The 20,636-nt window shown below is 48.6% G+C and overlaps 1 protein-coding gene across 3 annotated transcripts in view; it reads left to right on the top strand.

Moving 5' to 3' along the window:
• rusc2 (RUN and SH3 domain containing 2) overlaps positions 1 to 20,636 on the top strand; it is a 179,207-nt gene that overhangs the window by 141,839 nt on the left and 16,732 nt on the right. For all 3 annotated transcript variants that reach the window (XM_084308871.1, XM_084308870.1, XM_084308869.1), the window contains 2 exons: positions 7,266 to 7,440; positions 8,484 to 8,589. In XM_084308871.1, coding sequence (XP_084164997.1) covers positions 7,266 to 7,440; positions 8,484 to 8,589 — 281 coding nt within the window. The remainder of the gene's footprint in view (positions 1 to 7,265; positions 7,441 to 8,483; positions 8,590 to 20,636) is intronic.

The raw sequence follows: 20,636 nt of genomic DNA, 5'->3' as shown, positions 1-20,636 counted from the left end.
GAGTCAGGGATCTCCGGCAGCTCTATCAACTTGGCTACTGGTCTGGTGTAGGTCCGCCCTTGGACGATGACTTCTGCCGCTCTGACCTTCCCATCGGAACCAGTAATCACTCTGCTCACACGGCCGGCCGGCCACGGAGCTCGGGGTAGTGACTGGTCTATTATCATCACGACGGTATTCACTGTCAGGTTGTCCCTGTCTTTAACCCACTTCTGACGGGCTGGAAGGGAGGGTAGGTAGCGTAGGAGGAAGCGGGCCCAAGACTGGTCGGCCAGTACTTGGCTGTGTCTCCACGTTCTCCGTCCGTTCATCCCGTCCTGTCCGCACACCGTCTGAGAGAGTCTAGAACTCCCTCTTCTTGAGCCCTCAGGTAGGCCACTGATCCGTACGCCACTTCTGGGGCGTCGCTGAAGACGTGCAGGTCTGTCTGACACTTCTCCAGTCGCACGGTAGGGGGGGAGTGACTCCGCGGGATGGCCACCTCGCGGAGTAAGACAAGTTCATCCTCCCACTCTCTCCATGTGGTAGCTAGGTGCTCGGGTATGGGGTCTTCCCAGCCCTGCTCCTTGGCCCACAGTTCTCTCACCGGCATCTTCGCCCGCCTCAAGAGTGGGGTTGCGTATCTGAACACTCCGTCGACCTCGACTCTCGTAGTCTTCTGATCTAGTAGAGCGATGGCATACTTGTCCTCTTTGGGCCGAACCATCTTGCGTTCGGTCTTGAATGGCAGCGCGTCTAGTGTCCATAGCCTCTCAACGGGCTGTAAGAGAGTGTTGTCTGTGTCGCTCACCTTGGTGTAAAGGCAGCGTGTGGACGTTGGTTGGCTGGCAGGTCCGTAGAGGGGGCCCTGGAGCGTCCACCCCAGTCGGGTCTTAACCGCGGCTGAGCATCCTTTGGGTCCGATGTGGGCCGCCTTGGTTGGGACAATGAGGTCCGCGTGGTCGGAGCCAATGAGTAGGGTCGGTGTAGCTCCGCTGATGAGCGGTATGGGCAGTTGGCGTAGGTGGTCGTACTTCTCCATCAGCTGTGGGATGGGGTAATCGTAGCGTGACAAACCTATGTCGTAGCTCATGAGCGCCTTGTTGATGCTGTACCGCTTCTCAGGGTGGTCGATCGCTGCAATGGTGAACGAGACGTTTTCACCTTTGATTGTCTGTAAATCTTGACGAATGGTACGGAGGGTCATGGTCTCCTCTGGTCCCCGCAGGTCCAACTGGGTCGCGGCGGAGGCGAGGAGGAGTGTCTTCTCCGACCCGTCGTCGAGGACAGCGTAGGTGTCGAGTACCTTGTCTCCGTGGCTGAGGAGTACTCGTACTACCTTGAGGAGCACTCTGGGGCTCCCACTATTTGCGGGGTTGATGTGGAGCACTTCTGTTCCCGAGTTGCTTTGTAGAGCTAATCTTTGCCTGTGGGCCTCGCGCAGTGTTTCGCAGTAAGCGGCGTCCTGCGTGTTAGCCTTACCCCACTGATCCATTTCGGCGGGGGTCAGTTTCTTGTATGCGTCGCACCGTGACTTGGAGTGTCCGCTGCGGCAGTAAGTACACCAGGGGGGGGGCCAATGGATCTTCTGTAAAGGGGGGTAAATATTCCATTCCTCTTTGGCGGGGGGGTTGTGACTCTTCTGTTGTGACACCGACTCGGCCTGGTACATCACTGTGATGGGCCTACTTTGGTCTTCTGGTGGGCGCTTATTGCTCTCGTGCAGTGCTTCGAGGTGGGCGCCGTCACACTTGCCACACTTCTTCTTAAGGCGGCATTCTGCTGCCATGTGGCCGCGCGCGCAGCGGAAGCAGCGGCGGTTATCTTTAATCCACTGACTTACTTCGGCTGTGGTCAGTCTCTTGAATGCGTCGCACTGTGACAGCCAGTGTTCACTGTCGCAGTATTGACAGGCAATCTTCCATTTCTCCTTGGCGGGGGAGTTGTGACTCGTTTGCTGTGACACCGCCTCGGCCTGGTGCATCACGGTGATGGGCCTGCTTTGGTCTTTAAACCTTCTCGTCCCTCTTTAATGTTCGAGCCACCCCATGCGAAGGTGTCAATTCTTAGGCTGCTAACCTCCCTGGCTAGGAAGTCAGCAAGGTCCAGGAGTGACTGTTCTGGGCCATTCGGGTCACGGTAGTTACGTTGCCGCCGAAAGCGTTCTTGGCGGAATGGGGGGACCTTCTCCAATATGCGCTCCACGTTGGAGTTGGCGTACAACTCGTACATCCCCTTCTCTCGTTGGGACCCGAGCATCCCTACCAGGGATTGTACTTTGACGGATAGGTCGTCCAGGGCTCGGTTGTCTCTAGCCGGGGGGAGACTTTCAATCTCACGTATCTCCTGAATGACATAGTCCCATGTACGTCCGTAACATGCGTCGAGGGCAACCAGGGCGTCAGAATAGGGAGTTTGTGAGTTGGAGTATGCCAGCGCTATGTTGTGCGCTCTAGTTACCTTGAGGTGCTTAAGGAGGATGGCATACTTGTATGACTCGTCCTGTACTCCGGACATAATTGTCTCTAGGCACATGCGCAGCTCGGTATACTGCGCTCGGTCTTCTCTTGTGAAGTCTGGGAATGTGGGTGTCCCAATGTAGAGTGCCATGGATGGCTGCGACACTGACGCACGTGGGGGGAGAGGCATCCGTGGCGAGTCTCCCTGTACGTTGGGTCGTGCTGGGTGGGAACCAGGGGCTGGATTTCCAGGCACTATTCCTTGGTGCCGTCTGGGGCTCGAACTCCCCACTGGGACGTGTTGGGGGTTCATAACGCAGCGTGTCGGGGCTGAGACCGGGGCTGCGCTGAGCCTCCTGGTCTGAGATGGGGTAGTGCGGGTGGGCTTTCTGTCCTCCCTTGTCCTCCGTCAGGCTTTGTAGTCGCTCGGTTAGCTGCCCTGCAACGTAAGCAGGTTCTTCCCGTAGGCGGGGTCCCGTGTCGCTTTGTCGGGGAGGGGAAGGTGCCCTCGACCCGTGTCATGATGATCTCCGGGAGCTCCAGGTGGAAGAGTGGGGAGTCACCCTCTGGAGCGCTTGCTCCATCATTTGTGCTTGTAGACGGTCTCGCTCCGCCTCGCGCTGTGCATTGGCGCGGTCTCGCTCCATGGTTTCTTGAGCCTGGAGGCGCCTCTCTTCCAGTCTGAGATGTATCGCGGCGTCAGCCTGGAGGCGACTCTCTTCCAGTCTGAGATGTTCGCGCTCACTCTCTCGTTGCGCCTGGAGGCGGTCACGCTCACCCTGGAGGCGGTCTCTTTCCGCTGAAGCGGTTAGTGTGGCGATCAGGACTTGCGCTAGCCTCTGGTCGGCCTCGCTTGGGGATGACGCTGATGATCGTGATCTGGAGTTGGCAGGGCTTGGCGGTGACCTGGTCTCCTTACGCGCTCCGAGGTCCATCTCGGGGGCGCTGTACTTTGTCTTCTCCCGCGCTCCGAGGTCCATCTCGGGGGCGCGGTGCTCTTTACTCTGGTGCGCTCCGAGGTCCATCTCGGGGGCGCATTCTTTTTCCTCTTGCGCTCCGAGGTCCATCTCGGGGGCGCGTTCTTTACCTTCTTGCGCTCCGTCAAGGTCCATCTCGGAGGCGCGGTCTTTATCTTCTTGCGCTCCGAGGTCCATCTCGGGGGCGCGGTGGTCTATGGGCATAGTCAAGTCATGTCCCGCTTGTCCCCCCCCGTGAGCTAAGTCAGTTTCACTTAAACTAGCTTGGGTCTCTACCGGTGGGGTTGACAGGTCGATAAGGTTGGGCATACTTAAGCTACTAATTTTATCCTTGCTTAACGTCCTTTTAGATAAGCTAGGAGGTAGATCTACAGCGTAGTTCTCCAAGTGGGGAGGGGGCTGACGCTGGCGCCTAGGGCGCTCTAATGGGGGAGAGCCGTTTGGAGAGTGTCCGCCGCTGGCCATATTATTATTAATATGATTATTATTACTGATACCCTCCGGCTCGAAGGACCAATTGTAGCTAAGGGGCTACACAACCCGGACTGTATTAAAAGATTGTTTAGATTTAAACTAGATTGGTATCACTATGCATTCTCGCTCTCCCAGCTCTCCAAACTGAATCACTCGTCTGAGGAGGCACCTGCTTGGGTCAAGATGGAGGAGGAAATGATATATCCCTCATCTCTGGAATCCTTCCTGACACAATCAGACAGACCTATACCTTTTAAAAACCCTTTAATGGCATTTATCAGGGAAACTTGGAATCAATCGCACAGAATGACTGGCGATAGCCCATATTTAACTACAAGAGCCTCTATATGGTATAATAAGAAACTAAAGATTGGTAAGAAATCAGTCATATGGGACGATTGGATTAAAAGGGGGATACATGTACTAGGTGATATAGCCGGGGAAGATGGGGTTTTGCCTTTTGAGGATATTAAAGAGGATTTTGATATAGATAATAAAAACTTTTATAAATTCCTACAGATTAGACATTGTATATCGTCATCAATAGGAGGACCAAAGTGTGGCCCGATTACTGCAATTCAAGAAATATTCTATAAAGGATGGCGTAGGAAAGGCGGTGCGTCAAGATTTTATGATGTTATAAGAGAATACAATGCACCCAAATTGGCGGGTCTGAGATTGAGCTGGGAGAACGATGTACGTGAGGATATTACTGAGGAAATATGGGAGAAACTGGTGTCCAAATGGGGAAAATTCTCTCGGGAGGCGCAATCACAACTTATTTTTTACAAAGTGTTGAACAGAAGCTATTGGACGCCTAGTAAACTGGCCAGACTGAAATTAAGGGACAGTGACATCTGCTGGAGATGTGAGAAGGAGACAGGCACTTTACTGCACATGCTGTACGAATGTGAGAAGGTCCGGAAAATGTGGGATCAAATTGTGATATTCCTAAGTAAGGTTTTGAATGTGAAGATAAATAATTCCCCAATGGCATGTGTTTTGGGTATAGTACCGAAAGAGATTAAACTGCCTAAATACCAGGGAATGTGGTATAGAATGGCCATGATATCAGGATGTAGAATTGCCTTACGACATTGGAAATCACCCACTGATATTACTTTTAAAGAATGGATGGAACTAATGTTCCGGACAGCATCATATGAAAGGGTGACATATAGAGTCGCAGGGAGAGAGGATATCTTTGCTGAGGTATGGGACAGTTTTCTACACCTGACTGAACGGTCTGGGGACGAATGATTAAGGTGGGGTTACAGGGTTATCAAGGATGAAAGTGAAAAAAGGGATCTGACCTGATGTTACCTATACTTTATATTGTATTATGTAGGTATATGCATACGTATGTGCATCAGGGACATATATGCACAATGTATAGTAATGTTTTTTTTTTTGTAAGTGCTTTTTTAATTTCCATGTCAGTTGTTAATGTGTTTGTATGAGTCTTTTACATGTTTTGTATGTTGTTAAAAAAAAGAAAAAAAAGGCGAATCTTGGATGTTGCATTATGCTGTGGAAAGATATTTTAAATGTTGAAAAGATTTGTGCAAAAATATCAATAAAAAAAAAAAAAAAAAAGATTGTTTAGATTAAACCACTACTAAAAATGATTACTTGCCAGACAGTACAGTTAGATAAATATGGCAGACACTCAATTGACGGCACGGGGACAAGGATACCAAGTTTACAGTATTTTAATCGTCATATCAATATACAACTGAATTATCACGTTTCTCTTTTAATAGTAGAATGTCAGAGTATCAAAGTCAGTGGTAATGAATATTTCCTAGGTTAAGAATACTCGACCGGAGCTCTGCAGGGAGTGAGAAGACGAGGTGATACGGGGCAAAGCAAGGGGGTAGCTGGAGACGATGATTTCCCTCTGGAGTTGTAAGCTCCGGAGGAATTGAAGAATGGTCGGATAATCCTGTGGTCACTGAAGAAAAGGGGTCTCATACGGAACCGGTCCTTGTAATCCTAGTGCCTGATGGCAGGGTTAATAGCTATTAATCCAGAGCCCGATGGCATAGATGGTAGCTAGCTAGCTTCGTTTGTACTGGAAGCTAGCCCGAGGACGGTCTTCAGGGAGTAGTTAGATCCAAACGCCGATGGGTTCAACTATACGTTTCTCCACGTTACTTCGCTTACACAAGTCACTATACTGCGCCAATAATGGCTCTACAATATTATAGTCGTATCTAAGTAGCTACTAGCTATCTGTAACGATACACCGCTGGTAGGTCTGTGTACAACTGTACCGAACGTATTACGATCTCGCTCTGCTGCTTCTCCTGTTCTGATACTGCCGACTCGTTACTTCCACTGCTGTTAGGTTACTGCTCCACTGTTCACTCTGCGGCTGCTTGCGCCATCTACAATATATATACTCAGACTGATTTCTAGGGCGCAGCCGATTTACCTGTCCAGAATCAATGCGCCTGCTATGGGCAAGTCTGAACTTGCCCGGACATGTCTTTGAACTCTGTCTGGGGGGCTCGTCTAGTGGCGCCTCCAATGTCAAGGGCGGGACCCAATGAGGCGAGCGAAGAATACTATGGTGCAAACGGATGGCGTTGGATATATATCTTATATATATAAACAATATACAAGTTATATAAAATAATAAACGCAGACTTTCAGTATTAATCTGGACCTTCAGAACAGGTAGCGTGGAAGCGATTTGCGACTGATTCCAAAATGAGATTAGATTCAAATGTATTGTCATTATACAGCACAAGTACAATACACCATCCAACCAGAGTGGATAAATAAATGCTCCAGAAATAAATAAATGAATGAAAATAATCTTGTCAAGAGCCAATCGTGCAGTCGTTCAGTATTGACATTGCTAAATGAGATGTCATGCTAATATGTCATGTTCTACAGTAGGACTTACTACTATAATACCTAATAAAACAAGTCATTAGAATAATAGAAGCCTACTTTGCTGGAAGGATTCATTTTGCACGTATACAGTACGTGTGTGTGTGTGTGTGCGCTCCTGCACTGAGGCTGCCTCACTAAGCCGTTTCTCCACGCATTTATTTATTTATGGAGCATTTATTTATCCACCCTGGCAACAAGGGTGCATCCATTGTTATTATGATTGTCTGTTCCCTGTGCTCTGCACTCTCCCCCTCCCGTCTATGGATAAGGTGTGAAACACCATTATGAACGGGTGGTCGGTGGAGGGCATGAGGGACACAAACGTCCCAAGTTTGATCCTAAAAGTACGAGCTAACGTTAGCGTCGTCATTCTTTAACTTTATTTTGTCTGAATGTAACTTTTTCTACTTGTTACCTAAATATAACTCTAATCATGTACGTCTTCCTACCCCCAACCCACCACCACCACTAGGCGAAGCTGGGGAACAGCTGGGTGAGTCCCAACGTGGGCCACCTCATCCTGAAGTACCTCTGCCCGGCCCTGCGCGACGTGCTGCAGGACGGCCTCAAGGCTTATGTCCTGGACCTCATTATTGGACAGCGCCGTTGCCAGCCATGGAGCCTAGCGGAGGCCTCCACACAGCTAGGTGAGGATGATGACAGGAGAGGGGAGGAGAGGGAGGGAGGGGAGGAGAAGGTGAGAGGGGAGAGAGGAAGGGAAGGGAGAGGCGTGGGGGGGGGGGTAAGGGGAGGAGAGGAGGGGAGAATAAAGGAAGGGAGGAGAGGAGTGAGGAGAGGATTTAATAGCAAAAATTATTTTTGATGCCTGGACATGGAATAAGGCCTGTGCACTGAAATATTTGGGTTGTGTACGATTTAACTGCATTACAAATTAACTAAATATGTTTGAATATTGTTTTCTTTTTAGTGCAGACTATTATCTCTTTGAGAAAAAGAAAAATAAGTCAAATAAATCCACAATCCACTCTGGCCAGAGGATGAACAATTTATTTCCAGGTTATTGTAGGGAAGGCATTTCAGAGGGGAGTGGAGAACTCTCTGTGGTGACACTAATCATCTGGATGGGTTGGGTGGATGGGGTGTGGGGCGGTGCTTGTGGTAAACACTAGAACAGCTGGCCTAGCGCTCTTCCTTGGAATGCTGCGAGGTCAAATGACCCAATGGAATAAAGCCTTTGCAAAAAATTTGCAAACCTTTTGTTCAAGGGACAAAAGACACAATCAGCAATCAAGAAACATTGGAGTGAATGAGGGAGAGCAGAGGTGGGGGAGATGGTTATGTGACTGAAACCCACAGGTTACAGTTTTTTTCTCTCTCGAAATTCTAACATTGCAGATAAATAACACATTCTTAGGAAAAGTCTAGGAGGGAGGAGGGTGTTGTATCTTTTTTAGTGCCAAGTTATTGGAATTCTAAAATTAAAAAACAGTCATGACATCCCCAGCTGTTCTAGTGTTAATGTAGTTCTAACCTCCCGTGTGTGTGTGTGTGTGTGTGTGTGTGTGTGTGTGTGTGTGTGTGTGTGTGTGTGTGTGTGTGTGTGTGTGTGTGTGTGTGTGTGTGTGTGTGTGTGTGTGTGTGTGTGTGTGTGTGTGTGTGTGTGTGTGTGTGTGTGTGTGTGTGTGTGTGTGTGTGTGTGTGTGTGTGTGTGTGTCTCTCTCTCTTTCAGGTCCGTCTACCCGCGTGCTCCACAGCCTGTTCTCCAAGGTCAGCCAGTACTCCGAGCTCACCAACCACAGTATGAGACTCAATGCCTTCATCTTCGGTCTGCTCAAGTGAGTCCTGATCCTCGTCCACACTGCTTTTCAACTGTCATTTTCCTCGGCCGAGTTAAAGAAAGAAAAAGAAAAGTTACAGTATATTTGAATGTTTAATAGTCGAGTTATTAAAAAAAGAAAATCGTTTATTCATCTCTGGCCACAGTGAAAGTGATCAGTTTATAGAAAAACACACATGTTTACACACGAGCGTCTGACCAGAAAGTGACAAAGAGCTCTGGTCAGAACGTACATTAATACCAGGGGTGCAGTGCTGGGCATACGCGGTCAAACGACGTTTAGGCTTCGTCACTGAGGCAGAATTGCGCGCATCCTATTATTATGCAAAGTCTAGGTGATAAGTGCCGGCCGGCACTTATCACCTAGACTGTGTGTGTGTGTGTGTGCGTGCGTGTGTGTGGAGTGTTGGGTGTGTGTTATGTGACAAAAGACCGCCCGTCTCGTCCCCAGCTCCGACTCATGAAAGAGGAGAGATACATGTATGCGCGTGCGTGCGGGAGCGCGCGTGCACGTGGCGTTTGGCCTTGGCCCATATTACGACTGCACCACTGATTAATACACAATTGAAATGACGTCCACTAGATATTCAGAAAGGTAAACAAAATGTGCCCCAGTTAGGGAGTAAATGAATAAGCAATCTGCTTGGCTAGGCTATGTTATTTATTATGTCTTGTTATGTGGGGAAATAACCTTGGCACGGCTTCTACAGCTCCCACCTTAAAGGGACAGTAGTGTCTACTATAGTCAGGCCAGTTCACCAGTTGGTCATATTAAACTAGTCAGCTGTAAGACATAGAATATGTATTTTAACACAGATGTATAGATAACATTCTCATAACACTTGAATATTATTAGCACTTTTATTTACATTATTTATAAATAATATGGTATTTTCCTCCCCCCCAATGTACATTTGTATGATGCTACAATCTTGTATGCCACTGGCTCCACTCTTAAACTGGCTATAGATTTTAAACACTACAAATCTATAGTCTGCTTTTGATGCTTATCTTAAATTCCGATAAAACAGTGTAAACAGTAAAGTGTATTTTATTTTCATACAATTTCATTCTTGTGTGTATTGATAATGCTCCTAATTAAACTGGACTTTGAAGAAGTCTTTATTCATTACACACATGCAGCGACACACACAGGAACATACACATGCAATTTTGGGTCACCGGTGAAATTTTGTCTCTGCACTTGACCCATCCCGTCGTCCTTCCCCCCAGCTGGGAGCACACATGGGTTGCGGCGTGGGGCCACACAAATGCTCCTGTCCGTCTTCGTCAGGGACGCGACAGCATTAGCGATCTGTTATGCATGTTTCTTTTTCTGGAGGGGAAACCCTTGCGAGCACGGGGAGAACATGCAAACTCCACACAGAAAGGCCTGGGAGATACCCCACCTGGCAACCCGGCAACCTGGTCCCCAAGTGGGAATCAAACCCAGGACCTTCTTGCTGTGAGGAGACAGTGTTAACCACTACACCACTGTGCCGCTAATTCTTACACTTCAGGGTTCTCAAATTAAAATAGTAGAATCTTATAAATATCTAGGAATTTGGTTAGATAATAGGCTGTCTTTTTACACCCACATAGAACACCTTTCTAAAAAGTTGAAATAAAAAATTGGATTCTTGCATTGGAACAAATCGCGTTTTGCTACTGCAAGTACGTCTGTATGTGACATTCTATACTGTAGACCCATGCCTCTCCCTCCACCTTAAAACCCATCGATGCTGTGTATCATAGGGCACTTTGTTTTAAAACATACATTTCTCACTCACCATTGTATTTTATATGAAAAGGGGGAATTTTGAATGCATTGCATTTTATTTATATGCATTATATTATAAGGCTCTGCTCATGAAACATCCCTATTACTGTATCTCTTTGATTGCTTTTAAAAACAGCACATAGGTACTAGGGATGGCACAATACTACTTTTTCATGTCCGATACCAATACCGATATCACAGCCTTGAGTATCGACCGATCCGATCCCCTCTTAAAAACAAAAACCTGTGTTTAACCTAGCCATCTATAAAACATCATGCTAAAACTGTGAAACAAATCCTACTCCCCTAAAATAATAAATACATAACATACATTACTCAATTATGCAATAGTGCTGCTTCTTTTTATCTTGTTAAAATCTTTTAGTTAAGTTAATAAGACTACAGCGATTTCATGACGCTTCCTGTCCTCGCCCCCGTTTTCCAGTGCAATGCTCTGCGATTTTAAAATCATTGGTAAACAAACGTAGTGCTGAAAATATACACTTTGATTGCTGTTTTGATAGGGTTATGATCTTTACTCTTGGCTACGTTTGAAAAAGAAACACATAAAAATAGGGAAACAATGTCCAGGCACGCACTCCAGGTTTTTCAAATTTATTGGCAGCCTGAAATAAATCATATCATGACATTTTGGTGTGAACACACCTTCTTCAGAATGGCTTGCATGAAGCATGAAGGGTAAGTGACCCAAGTTTATACAAGTCAAACAGCAAGTGACAACATAGGAAGTGACAACACATTCCAACAAGAGACCTGCAAAAGAGTAAAAAATACCACTTACAAGCACAACCTTTTCAGAAGTATGTAAATCAAAAAGAAGCGTGTAAATCAAAAAGAAGCATGTAAATCACAAAGAGATATATATATATATTATACAGAGTAGGCCTACATCTTAAACTACTGAAATATAAACAAACACTCATGACCCATATAAGCCATCTTTCAATTATAAATATAAAGAATGATAAATAAAAATTTAAATAATTAATAAACAATCGAATTAAATGAAATAATCAAATGAAACAGGTCAAAACATTTTCCTCATTGAGGCCTCTAGGCTCTAAACAATCCAGAAAGTGAATATAAAAGCTTTCCCTTTGTAGCAAGAGCCTGTCTCTGTCACCGCCTCTTGGTGGTCTCAAGACTTGCACTATACCCATGTATTTTAAGCCAGAAATATCATGTCCTAACTTATTAAAGTGCCTTGCAACTGAAGACTTCTCGTAATTTCTTCTTATAGAACATTTGTGCTCAGAAATTCGATTTTTAAAACGTCTTCTTGTTTTTCCAACATAGTAAAGGTTGCAAGGACATTTAAGCAAGTAAACCACAAAATCAGAATTACAGGTGATCCGGCCTCTAACAGCGATACTCCTACCTATACTTGGTTGTAAATAAAATGTCTCTTTAATCATGCCATGACATTGGGTACAAGACAAACATGGAAAATTGCCATTTGGAATATTAGCCATAAAATTCGTAATTTCTTTGGGAAAATCTGTTTTAACTAACTGGTCCCTTAAGTTAGGTTGCCGTTTGTAGAAGTATTTGGGTGGTTCCTGGAACACACCTCCGATCTTAGGATCTGACTTTAAAATGTACCAGTATTTGTTCACAATATCACGCATATCTCTAGAAATTGTGAGGATCCGAGTTTAGGAGAGGAGTGTAGGATTCAATCGCGGGACAATGTGGAGTAAGAGAGACGAGGCAACGAGTCGACGTTCCGATAATAATAATAGCTTTACTTGAGCATAGTTAAAAGGCACACGTTACAGGGGAAAACAAAACCTCAGAAATGCTGGAAAACATGGACTACAAATACAGGAAGGTACTGACACAGGAGATACGGAGATACACACAGTATGGAAGGGTACTGACGGGAAAACAACAAACACTGGAAGACAGGGGCGGGGAGAGTATATACAGGTACTAATTAGACAACAAGGAACAGCTGGGGGCTGACAGGCAGGACACATGAATACAAGGGAAGGAGACTAGACACTGAACTAACAGGCAGGAATAAACATTGTAACATAACAACACGGGGAATACAAGGGAGACTAGAACATCTGGACTAATGGGAGATACACAGGGAGCAAGACAGACAACAGACTTGACAATATGTATACACAAAAGTCCATACGAAAGGCGGCGGCCTGTAGCACCGCGAACAGACCACCCGGGGGCGCCAGAGGACTGTCCAGAAAGTTCAGATCCTTCAGATCCTGACAGGACCCCCCCCGAAGGGGAGGCTCCCAGACGACCACCGATACCAACCCGGAACAGGCAGGGCGAAGGGCCGAAACCCCGGAAAAAACTGGGGACGAGGACACGGGAAACAGGAGCCGGGGGGCGGAAAAAAGAACCCAGGAGGGGCCCAGCAGCAGGGGGACCGGGGAACGGGACCAGAGGGGAGCCCGGAGAAGGGCGCACAGGGCACGGAACCAGGGGCCCCGGAGAGGGGGACAGAGACAGAGGCCCGGAGAGGCGGGCTAGAGACAGGGACAGAGGCCCGGAGAGGGGGGCCGGAGACAGGGACAGAGGCCCGGAGAGGGGGGCTGGAGACAGGGACAGGGACCCGGTGAGGGGGGCTGGAGACGGGGACAGGGACCCGGCGAGGGGAGCTGGAGACGGGGACAGGGGCCCGGTGAGGGGGGCTGGAGACAGGGACAGAGGCCCGGAGAGGGGGGCTGGAGACGGGGACAGGAGCCCAACGGCGGAGGCCGGGCACTGGGACAGGGGCCCGGTGAGGAGGCCCGGAACAAAGGGGTGAGGGTGACAACTCCAGAGCAGGACCCCGGACGGGGACCCCCCCAGGAGCAGACCCCGGGACCGAACCAGGGGACCCGGAGATGAAGGGCGGAGACGACGACCCCAGAGCAGGACCCCAGACGTGAGCCACTCCAGGTGGAGGTCTTGGGACCGGGCGCAGGACCCCGGATGGGGGACCCTCCTGGCGTAGACCTCGGCGCAGACCTCGGCGTTGACCACGGTGTCGACCACGGCGTAGACCTCGGCGTTGACCACGGTGTCGACCTCGGTGCAGACCTCGGCATTGACCACGGCGTCGACCACGGCGTAGACCACGGCGCAGGGCTGGACCAGACGACTCTCCAGGTGCAGATCGACCTCGGTGCAGACCTCGGCGTTGACCACGCCGTCGACCACGGCGTAGACCACGGCGCAAGGCTGGACCAGACGACTCTCCAGGTGCAGATCGACCTCGGTGCAGACCACGCCGTAGACCACGGCGTAGACCACGGCGCAGGGCTGGACTAGATGAGGAGCCGGGACCAGACGACGAGCCGGAGGCAGGAGACTCCCTGGGGACAGGAGCAGGGGCACGACCCGGACCAGACGTCGGGGTCTCCCCGGGAGCCGGAGGAGGAACAGGGGCAGCTAGAGCTGCCCTAACAAGGGCTAAACTGGCAGTAGAGACTGGGTTGGCTACCTGGGAAATGCTAGCTGCAGCGCCCGTGCTAGCTGTTAGGGCTATACCAGCCCGCGGGGCTAAAGCGCTAGCAGTAGGAACTCTAGCGTGCGGAACTGAGGGACTAGGCGTAGGAACCCTAGCAGCAGGGGCTCTAGCGGACGAGACTGAGGTGCTAGCAGCAGGGGCTCTAGCGGACGAGACTGAGGTGCTAGCAGCAGGGGCTCTAGCGGACGAGACTGGGGTTAGCCGACGGCGCGGCTCCAGGGAAACTGACCTTGCTAGCTGAAGAGGCAGTCCTAGCAGCGGGGAGACTGACCTTGCTAGCTGAAGGGGCAGTCCTAGCAGTGGGAGACATGCTGGTGGTAGAGGCTACATAGGCAATCTGGAGTAAGCTAGCAGGGGCTATGCTAAGTGCAGGAGCAGTACTGGCTGCAGAGAGTCTGCTAGCAGTGGGGGATGTGCTAGCTGTAGAGGGTATGCTAGCAGGAAGAGCTAAGGCTAGGCTAGCAAACAGGGCTGGACTAGCTGTGGAAGCCTGGTTAGCTGCAGAGGCTAAGCTATCAGACGGGGCTGTACTAGCTGTTGAGGCCTGGTTCGCTGCAGGGGCTAAGCTAGCAGACAGGGCTGGACTAGCTGTGGAAGCCAAGAGATTAGCCGACAGGGCGGCTCTAGGGGAAACTGACCTTACTAGCTGAAGGGGCAGTCCTAGCAGTGGGAAACAGGCTAGTTGACGAAGCTACGCTAGCAGTAGGAACGGTACTAGCAGTAGGGGCTGGGCTAGCCATGGAGACCATGCTAGCTGAATGCGCTACACACACAGTGGGGCTAGCAGGCAGGGCTGGGGTGCTAGCAGCAGGTACCCTAGCAGGTGAGGCTATGCTAGCCTTCCTAGACTTTCTAGCTCTCCGTGACTTGTTAGCAGTAGGAGCTACGCTAGCAGATGGGGCTATGGTGCTGGCAGTAGCAGTGCTAACAACCGGGGCCATGCTGGCGGTAGAGGCTTCACCAGCAGAGGAGGCTGTGCTAGCTGTGGAAGCTATGCTAGCAGTAGGGACTGAACTAGTAGAAGCTATGCTAACAGTAGAGGCCATGCTGGTGGTGGAGGCCTTACCAGGGTTAGCAGCTTGGCAGTCGGCTGGGGAGCTGGGGTCCTGGAAGAGCACCCTAAACATGTTCCTGGCCAGTACCCGGAGTTTGCATGCTCTTTCAGGACTCCGCTTCATCATGGAGAACACCAGGCGATAAGCTTTCCTTCGCTCCTCCAGACTGCAGGCCGGAGAATAATTGCTCATGAATTCTTGTAGGAGGGAATGTGCCTCATGAAACCCGTCCCCGAGGGGGGCTACGGGACCAGTAGGGGACGCTATACTAGCAGGGAGGGCTATGGTGCTAGCTGTAGATGCTATACTAGCAGGAAGGGCTAAGGTGCTAGCTGTAGAAGCTACGCTAGCGGGAGGGGCTAAGGTGCTAGCAGTAGGAGTTACCCTAGCCGGAAGGGCTATGCTAGTCTTCTTAGCTTTGCTAGCCTCTTGAGACTTGCTAGCAGTGCGTGCTACGCTAGCAGGCGGGGCTCTAGCGGACTGGACAGAGGCAGTAGCTACCGAGGCTACACTAGCGGCAGGGGCTGTGCTAACCACGGAGGCCATGCCGGCCGAAGGGGCGGTCCCAGCATCTGAGGCTATGTTAGCTATAGGGCCTGTGCACGCGAGGGCAGCTAGGTAGGTAGCTACTGCAGAGGCTGCTCTATCACCAAAGGTTCTGCCAGTTGCAGAAGCCTCGCTAGCAGTAGCAGGAGGGAGTAAGCAAGTGGTAGAGAACGAGCCTACACTGAGCCTCCGAACAGAAGGAACCCTTGACTTGGCTGTGGGGGCAGAGAGAGCTAAGGGGATAGCTGCCGAAGCTGCAATGGCTACAGGGACTGTACTAGCTACTGGGCTAGTGCTAGCTGCCTGTGTAGTGAGGGCCGCGGGGCCTATGCGAACTGCTACAGGGGCAGGACTAGCTACTGGGCTTGTGCTAGCTGCCTGGGCAGTGTTAGCTAAGAGAGCTAAGGGGGTAGCTGCCAAAGCTACATTGGCTACAGGGGCTAAGCTAACCACAGGGGCCTTGCCGGCCGACGGAGCGGTCCCAGCATCAGAGGCTTCGTTAGCTATAGGGCCTCTGCTAGAGTGTGAGCTAGGGGGGTAGCTGCCGAAGCTACATTGGCTACAGGGGCTAAGCTAACCACAGGGGCCTTGCCGGCCGACGGGGCGGTCCCAGCATCAGAGGCTTTGTTAGCTATAGGGCCTTAGCTGGCTGTCTGGGCAGTGTTAACAGAGCGAGAGCTAGCAGTACTAGCTGTGGGAGCTAGGCTAACGGCTATGCTAGTAGCGTGGACTGTGTTAACGGAGCCGGGGTTAGCCGTGCTAGCTGGGGGAGCTAGGCTAACGGCTGGGCTAATAGCCTGGGCAGTGAAGGCCGTGGGACCAACGCTAACAGCTGCGGTGGCAGTAGAGGCCTTACTTGTGGAGGAGGACGTACTGGTAGCCGTGGCTTCGCTGGGAGCAGGGGACCAGAGCGCCCGAATAATCAGTCCCAGCTGCCGTTCATGTTCCGCAAGCAGGGGAGCCTGCTCCGAGCTGCAAGTCCCACTTGCGCAGGTGAGCAGCGCGTGCAGCCGCATCCTTTCGAACGAGGATGAAGTGAGGAAACCTCCCTCGAAGAAGTGCTGCATGGTCAGCAGCAAGTCGCTCGCTTGGTCTCTCCCGTTGTCTGCAGAATCCTGGTTAGTTCGCGTCATACTGTGAGGATCCGAGTTTAGGAGAGGAGTGTAGGATTCAATCGCGGGACAATGTGGAGTAAGAGAGACGAGGCAACGAGTCGACGTTCCGATAATAATAATAGCTTTACTTGAGCATAGTCAAAAGGCACACATTACAGGGGAAAACAAAACCTCAGAAATGCTGGAAAACATGGACTACAAATACGGGAAGGTACTGACACAGGAGATACGGAGATACACACAGTACGGAAGGGTAATGACAGGAAAACAACAAACAATGACGCAACACTGGAAGACAGGGGCGGGGAGAATATATACAGGTACTAATTAGACAACAAGGAACAGCTGGGGGCTGACAGGCAGGACACATGAATACAAGGGAAGGAGCCTAGACACCGAACTAACAGGCAGGAATAAACATTGTAACATAACAACACAGGGAATACAAGGGAGACTAGAACATCTGGACTAATGGGAGATACACAGGGAGCAAGACAGACAACAGACTTGACAATATGTATACACAAAAGTCCATACGAAAGGCGGCGGCCTGTAGCACCGCGAACAGACCACCCGGGGGCGCCAGAGGACTGTCCAGAAAGTTCAGATCCTTCAGATCCTGACAGAAATAGGGCTGAAGGTGGACACCAATGTTACTGAGTTGCTTTTTACTTTGTCTTTATGTGTGAAAAAGGGATAGTCTGTTTATCTGTTTAGTTTTATTAAGAGAATTCTCAATAAGGGCCTCACTATATCCTCTAGATCTAAAGTTTTGACCTGTTTCATTTGATTATTTCATTTCATTCGATTGTTTATTAATTATTTTAATTTTAATTTATCATTCTTTATATTTATAATTGAAAGATGGCTTATATGGGTCATGAGTGTTTATGTTCATATTTCAGTAGTTTAAGATGTAGGCCTACTCTGTATAATATATATAGATATATCTCTGTGATTTACATGCTTCTTTTTGATTTACACGCTTCTTTTTGATTTACATACTTCTGAAAAGGTTGTGCTTGTAAGTGGTATTTTTTACTCTTTTGCAGGTCTCTTGTTGGAATGTGTTGTCACTTCCTATGTTGTCACTTCCTGTTTGACTTGTATAAACTTGGGTCACTTACCCTTCATGCTTCATGCAAGCCATTCTGAAGAAGGTGTGTTCACACCGAAACGTCATGATATGATTTCAGGCTGCCAATAAATTTGAAAAACCTGGAATGCGTGCCTGGACATTGTTTCCCTATTTTTATGTATGATATCAGAGGTTACAGCACCCATAGCCATGTCGGAGATAAAATGCCGGTTTGCCAACATGAAGCGAGGCGGAAACCTAATGTTACATTTCCTACAAAGGGGCTGGTCGTCCTGCACAATACATTCGGTTATTTTCTCTTTGATTGCTGTTTTGATAGGGTTATGAATATGATCTTTACTCTTGGCTACGTTTGAAAAAGAAACAACATTGTACTTGTCGGAGATAAAATGCCGGTTTAATAATAATAATAACAACAATAATACTAATAATAATAATACAATTTTGATAGATAGAAAGATAGATAGATAGTAGATACTTTATTCATCCCTTTGGGGAAATTCAGGTATCCGGTAGCTCAGTGCAGTTGACAGACAATAAAAAGCAATAAAAAGGACCACCCCCTATCCCTGGTTATACAACCACCAGGACACCAGGATGAATGATGGCGCTCTCCGTGGCTGACGTCTTTGCGTCGTCCTCCCGACAACAACGTATTTTTTTTTTTACTTATTGTTGTCTTAATTTTCATTCTAAATGCACACAACAGTGAGTTACAACAGAGATGCACTAATGGATATCGGCAAAGCTCACCATGAGCTCAATTATAGCTTAACAGACTTTCACTTTCTGCTATGACGAGACCCCGCTATCCACATCAAAACAACAACAATACTGAGAGGCAAGAGAGCGGGGCTACATGCTAGGCTAAAGGCTAGGGCTACACGACCACCACTACCTAGCCTGCTGCTAGCTAACGTCCGCTCGCTCGACAACAAGATGGATGAGCTGAGAACCAGGATTACACTCTGGACCAGGTCTACAGCAATGTGAGGGGAGCCTACAAGGCTGTGCCCAGACCACACTTTGGACTATCTGATCACATCTCAGCCTTTCTCTATCCAGTGTACAGACAACGCCTCAAGCAAGCCCCACCAGTAAGTAAAACTGTTAAGTATGGAATGAAATGCTTCAGGACTGCTTTGGGAGCACAGACTGGGACATGTTTAAAACTGCTGCTCAGAGGGATGACTCTACTGTGGATTTAGAGGAATACGCTTCCAGTGTAACTGGCTACATCAGCACCAGTGATGCCAGTAACGCGTTACTAAGTAACGCGTTATTGTAATCTGATTACTTTTCCCCGAAAATAGTAATCTAACGCGTTAATCTTTAAAAGCCAGTAATCTGATTGCAGTTACTTGTCCAAGTGGCTGTGCGTTACTATTTCGTTACTATCTCATCATAAATTCATAATGCAGGCGGAATGCAGTATTTTATTTAGTTTTCGACAGTCAAAAATACATTTTGAGCTGTTTTTCTTATTTGGGAGTGACGTCTTGTGGCAGTGAAAGGGTTACAAAAGAATGTGTCCCGCGGCGTGACTGGACCCTCTGTCTGTGAGTGACTCTGCTTTGGTCCAATCACATTCCCCATCCACAGTCTGCGAATCAGAGGCAGAGTAGGGCGGGTCTTCACAGCACGTCATGTGACATATGCGCCAATCGTGTGACAGCAGGGCTCCGTGCACGGAGAATTCCACCCCAAAACGCTTGTCTAAACGCAAAATTAAAAGTGAAACCGCAAGAAGACTTTTGCGGTTTCTGTTCAGACTTCCATCCCAAAACGCTCGTCTAAACGTAGCCTCAGTCACTACTTCACGTTTGTGTCAGCTAAGCCGGGTGAAAAAAACATTCATATGCGGAGGAAACAAAATACTGTCTACCGCTAAAAACAACACATCCAATTGCATTGAAAGCATCTGGAATCACAACACTAGCCGACGCTTCGACTAGGTACAGGAGGACTCAGAGGTCCACCAGCCAAACAGCAAAAGAGGGAGATTGTTTCTTTCCCTTTTGATTAATGTATATTTGATGGTGGCAGAGCAAAAGCTCTTATTTGCCAGATTTACAGTTAATTTACATGTTAAAGAGAGACTGATTGTATGTTTATAGAGAGACATTTATAAAAACAATTTAATAGTTACAGTTGATATAATTGAATAGTTCAGCCTGCATTTGTTAGATGTGATACACTGGTTTTGTAAAACCACTGGCTGGCTGCTCTAATGCTGTGAGCATCATAGACTGTTGCTTTACCATACTTGATGGTACAGAAGCTGAAGCACTAGTTTAACAATTTACGTTATGTGCAGAGAAACAAGTTAAAAACAATTTATGCACTTTCAATAAAGCGTTTAAAAAAAACTGTTGGGGGAACGACGACGACTTCGTAACCTAGTTACTTTCAAAGTAACTAAGTTACTCTGATAATCAAGTAATCAGTAAAGTAACTTAGATTACTTTTTAAAGGAGTAATCAGTAATCAGATTACTTTTACAAGTAATCTGTGGCATCACTGATCAGCACATGTGTGGAAAACATTGTGCCCACAAAACAATGCAAGACATACCCAAACCAAAAACCCTGGATTAACTGTGATGTTCGGTCCAAACTACATGCCCGCTCCACTGCATTTGTCTCGGGCAACGCTGAGGACTACAAGAAGGCCAGATACAACCTGCGTAGATCCATCAGCGAGGCCAAGGGACAATACAGACAAAAGCTGGAGGGATTCTACACCACCACTGATTCCCGCCGCATGTGGCAAGGCCTGCAGCACATCACAGACTACAAGCAGGGGAGCAAGGGGGTCACACACAGCCAACCCTCACTGCCAGATGAGCTGAATGAGTTCTACGGCCGCTTCGAGGTCCCCAACACCAACCAACAGAGAGGGGTTCTGACCACGGAGCGCACGCAGGACCCATCACTCACTGTGACAAC

Source organism: Notolepis coatsorum (genome assembly GCF_963971535.1).
Source record: "Notolepis coatsorum genome assembly, chromosome: 2".
NCBI classification, from domain to species: domain Eukaryota; kingdom Metazoa; phylum Chordata; class Actinopteri; order Aulopiformes; family Paralepididae; genus Notolepis; species Notolepis coatsorum.
The sequence above is the reverse complement of the archived record's forward strand: the minus strand, read 5'-3'. Positions and strand labels throughout refer to the sequence as shown.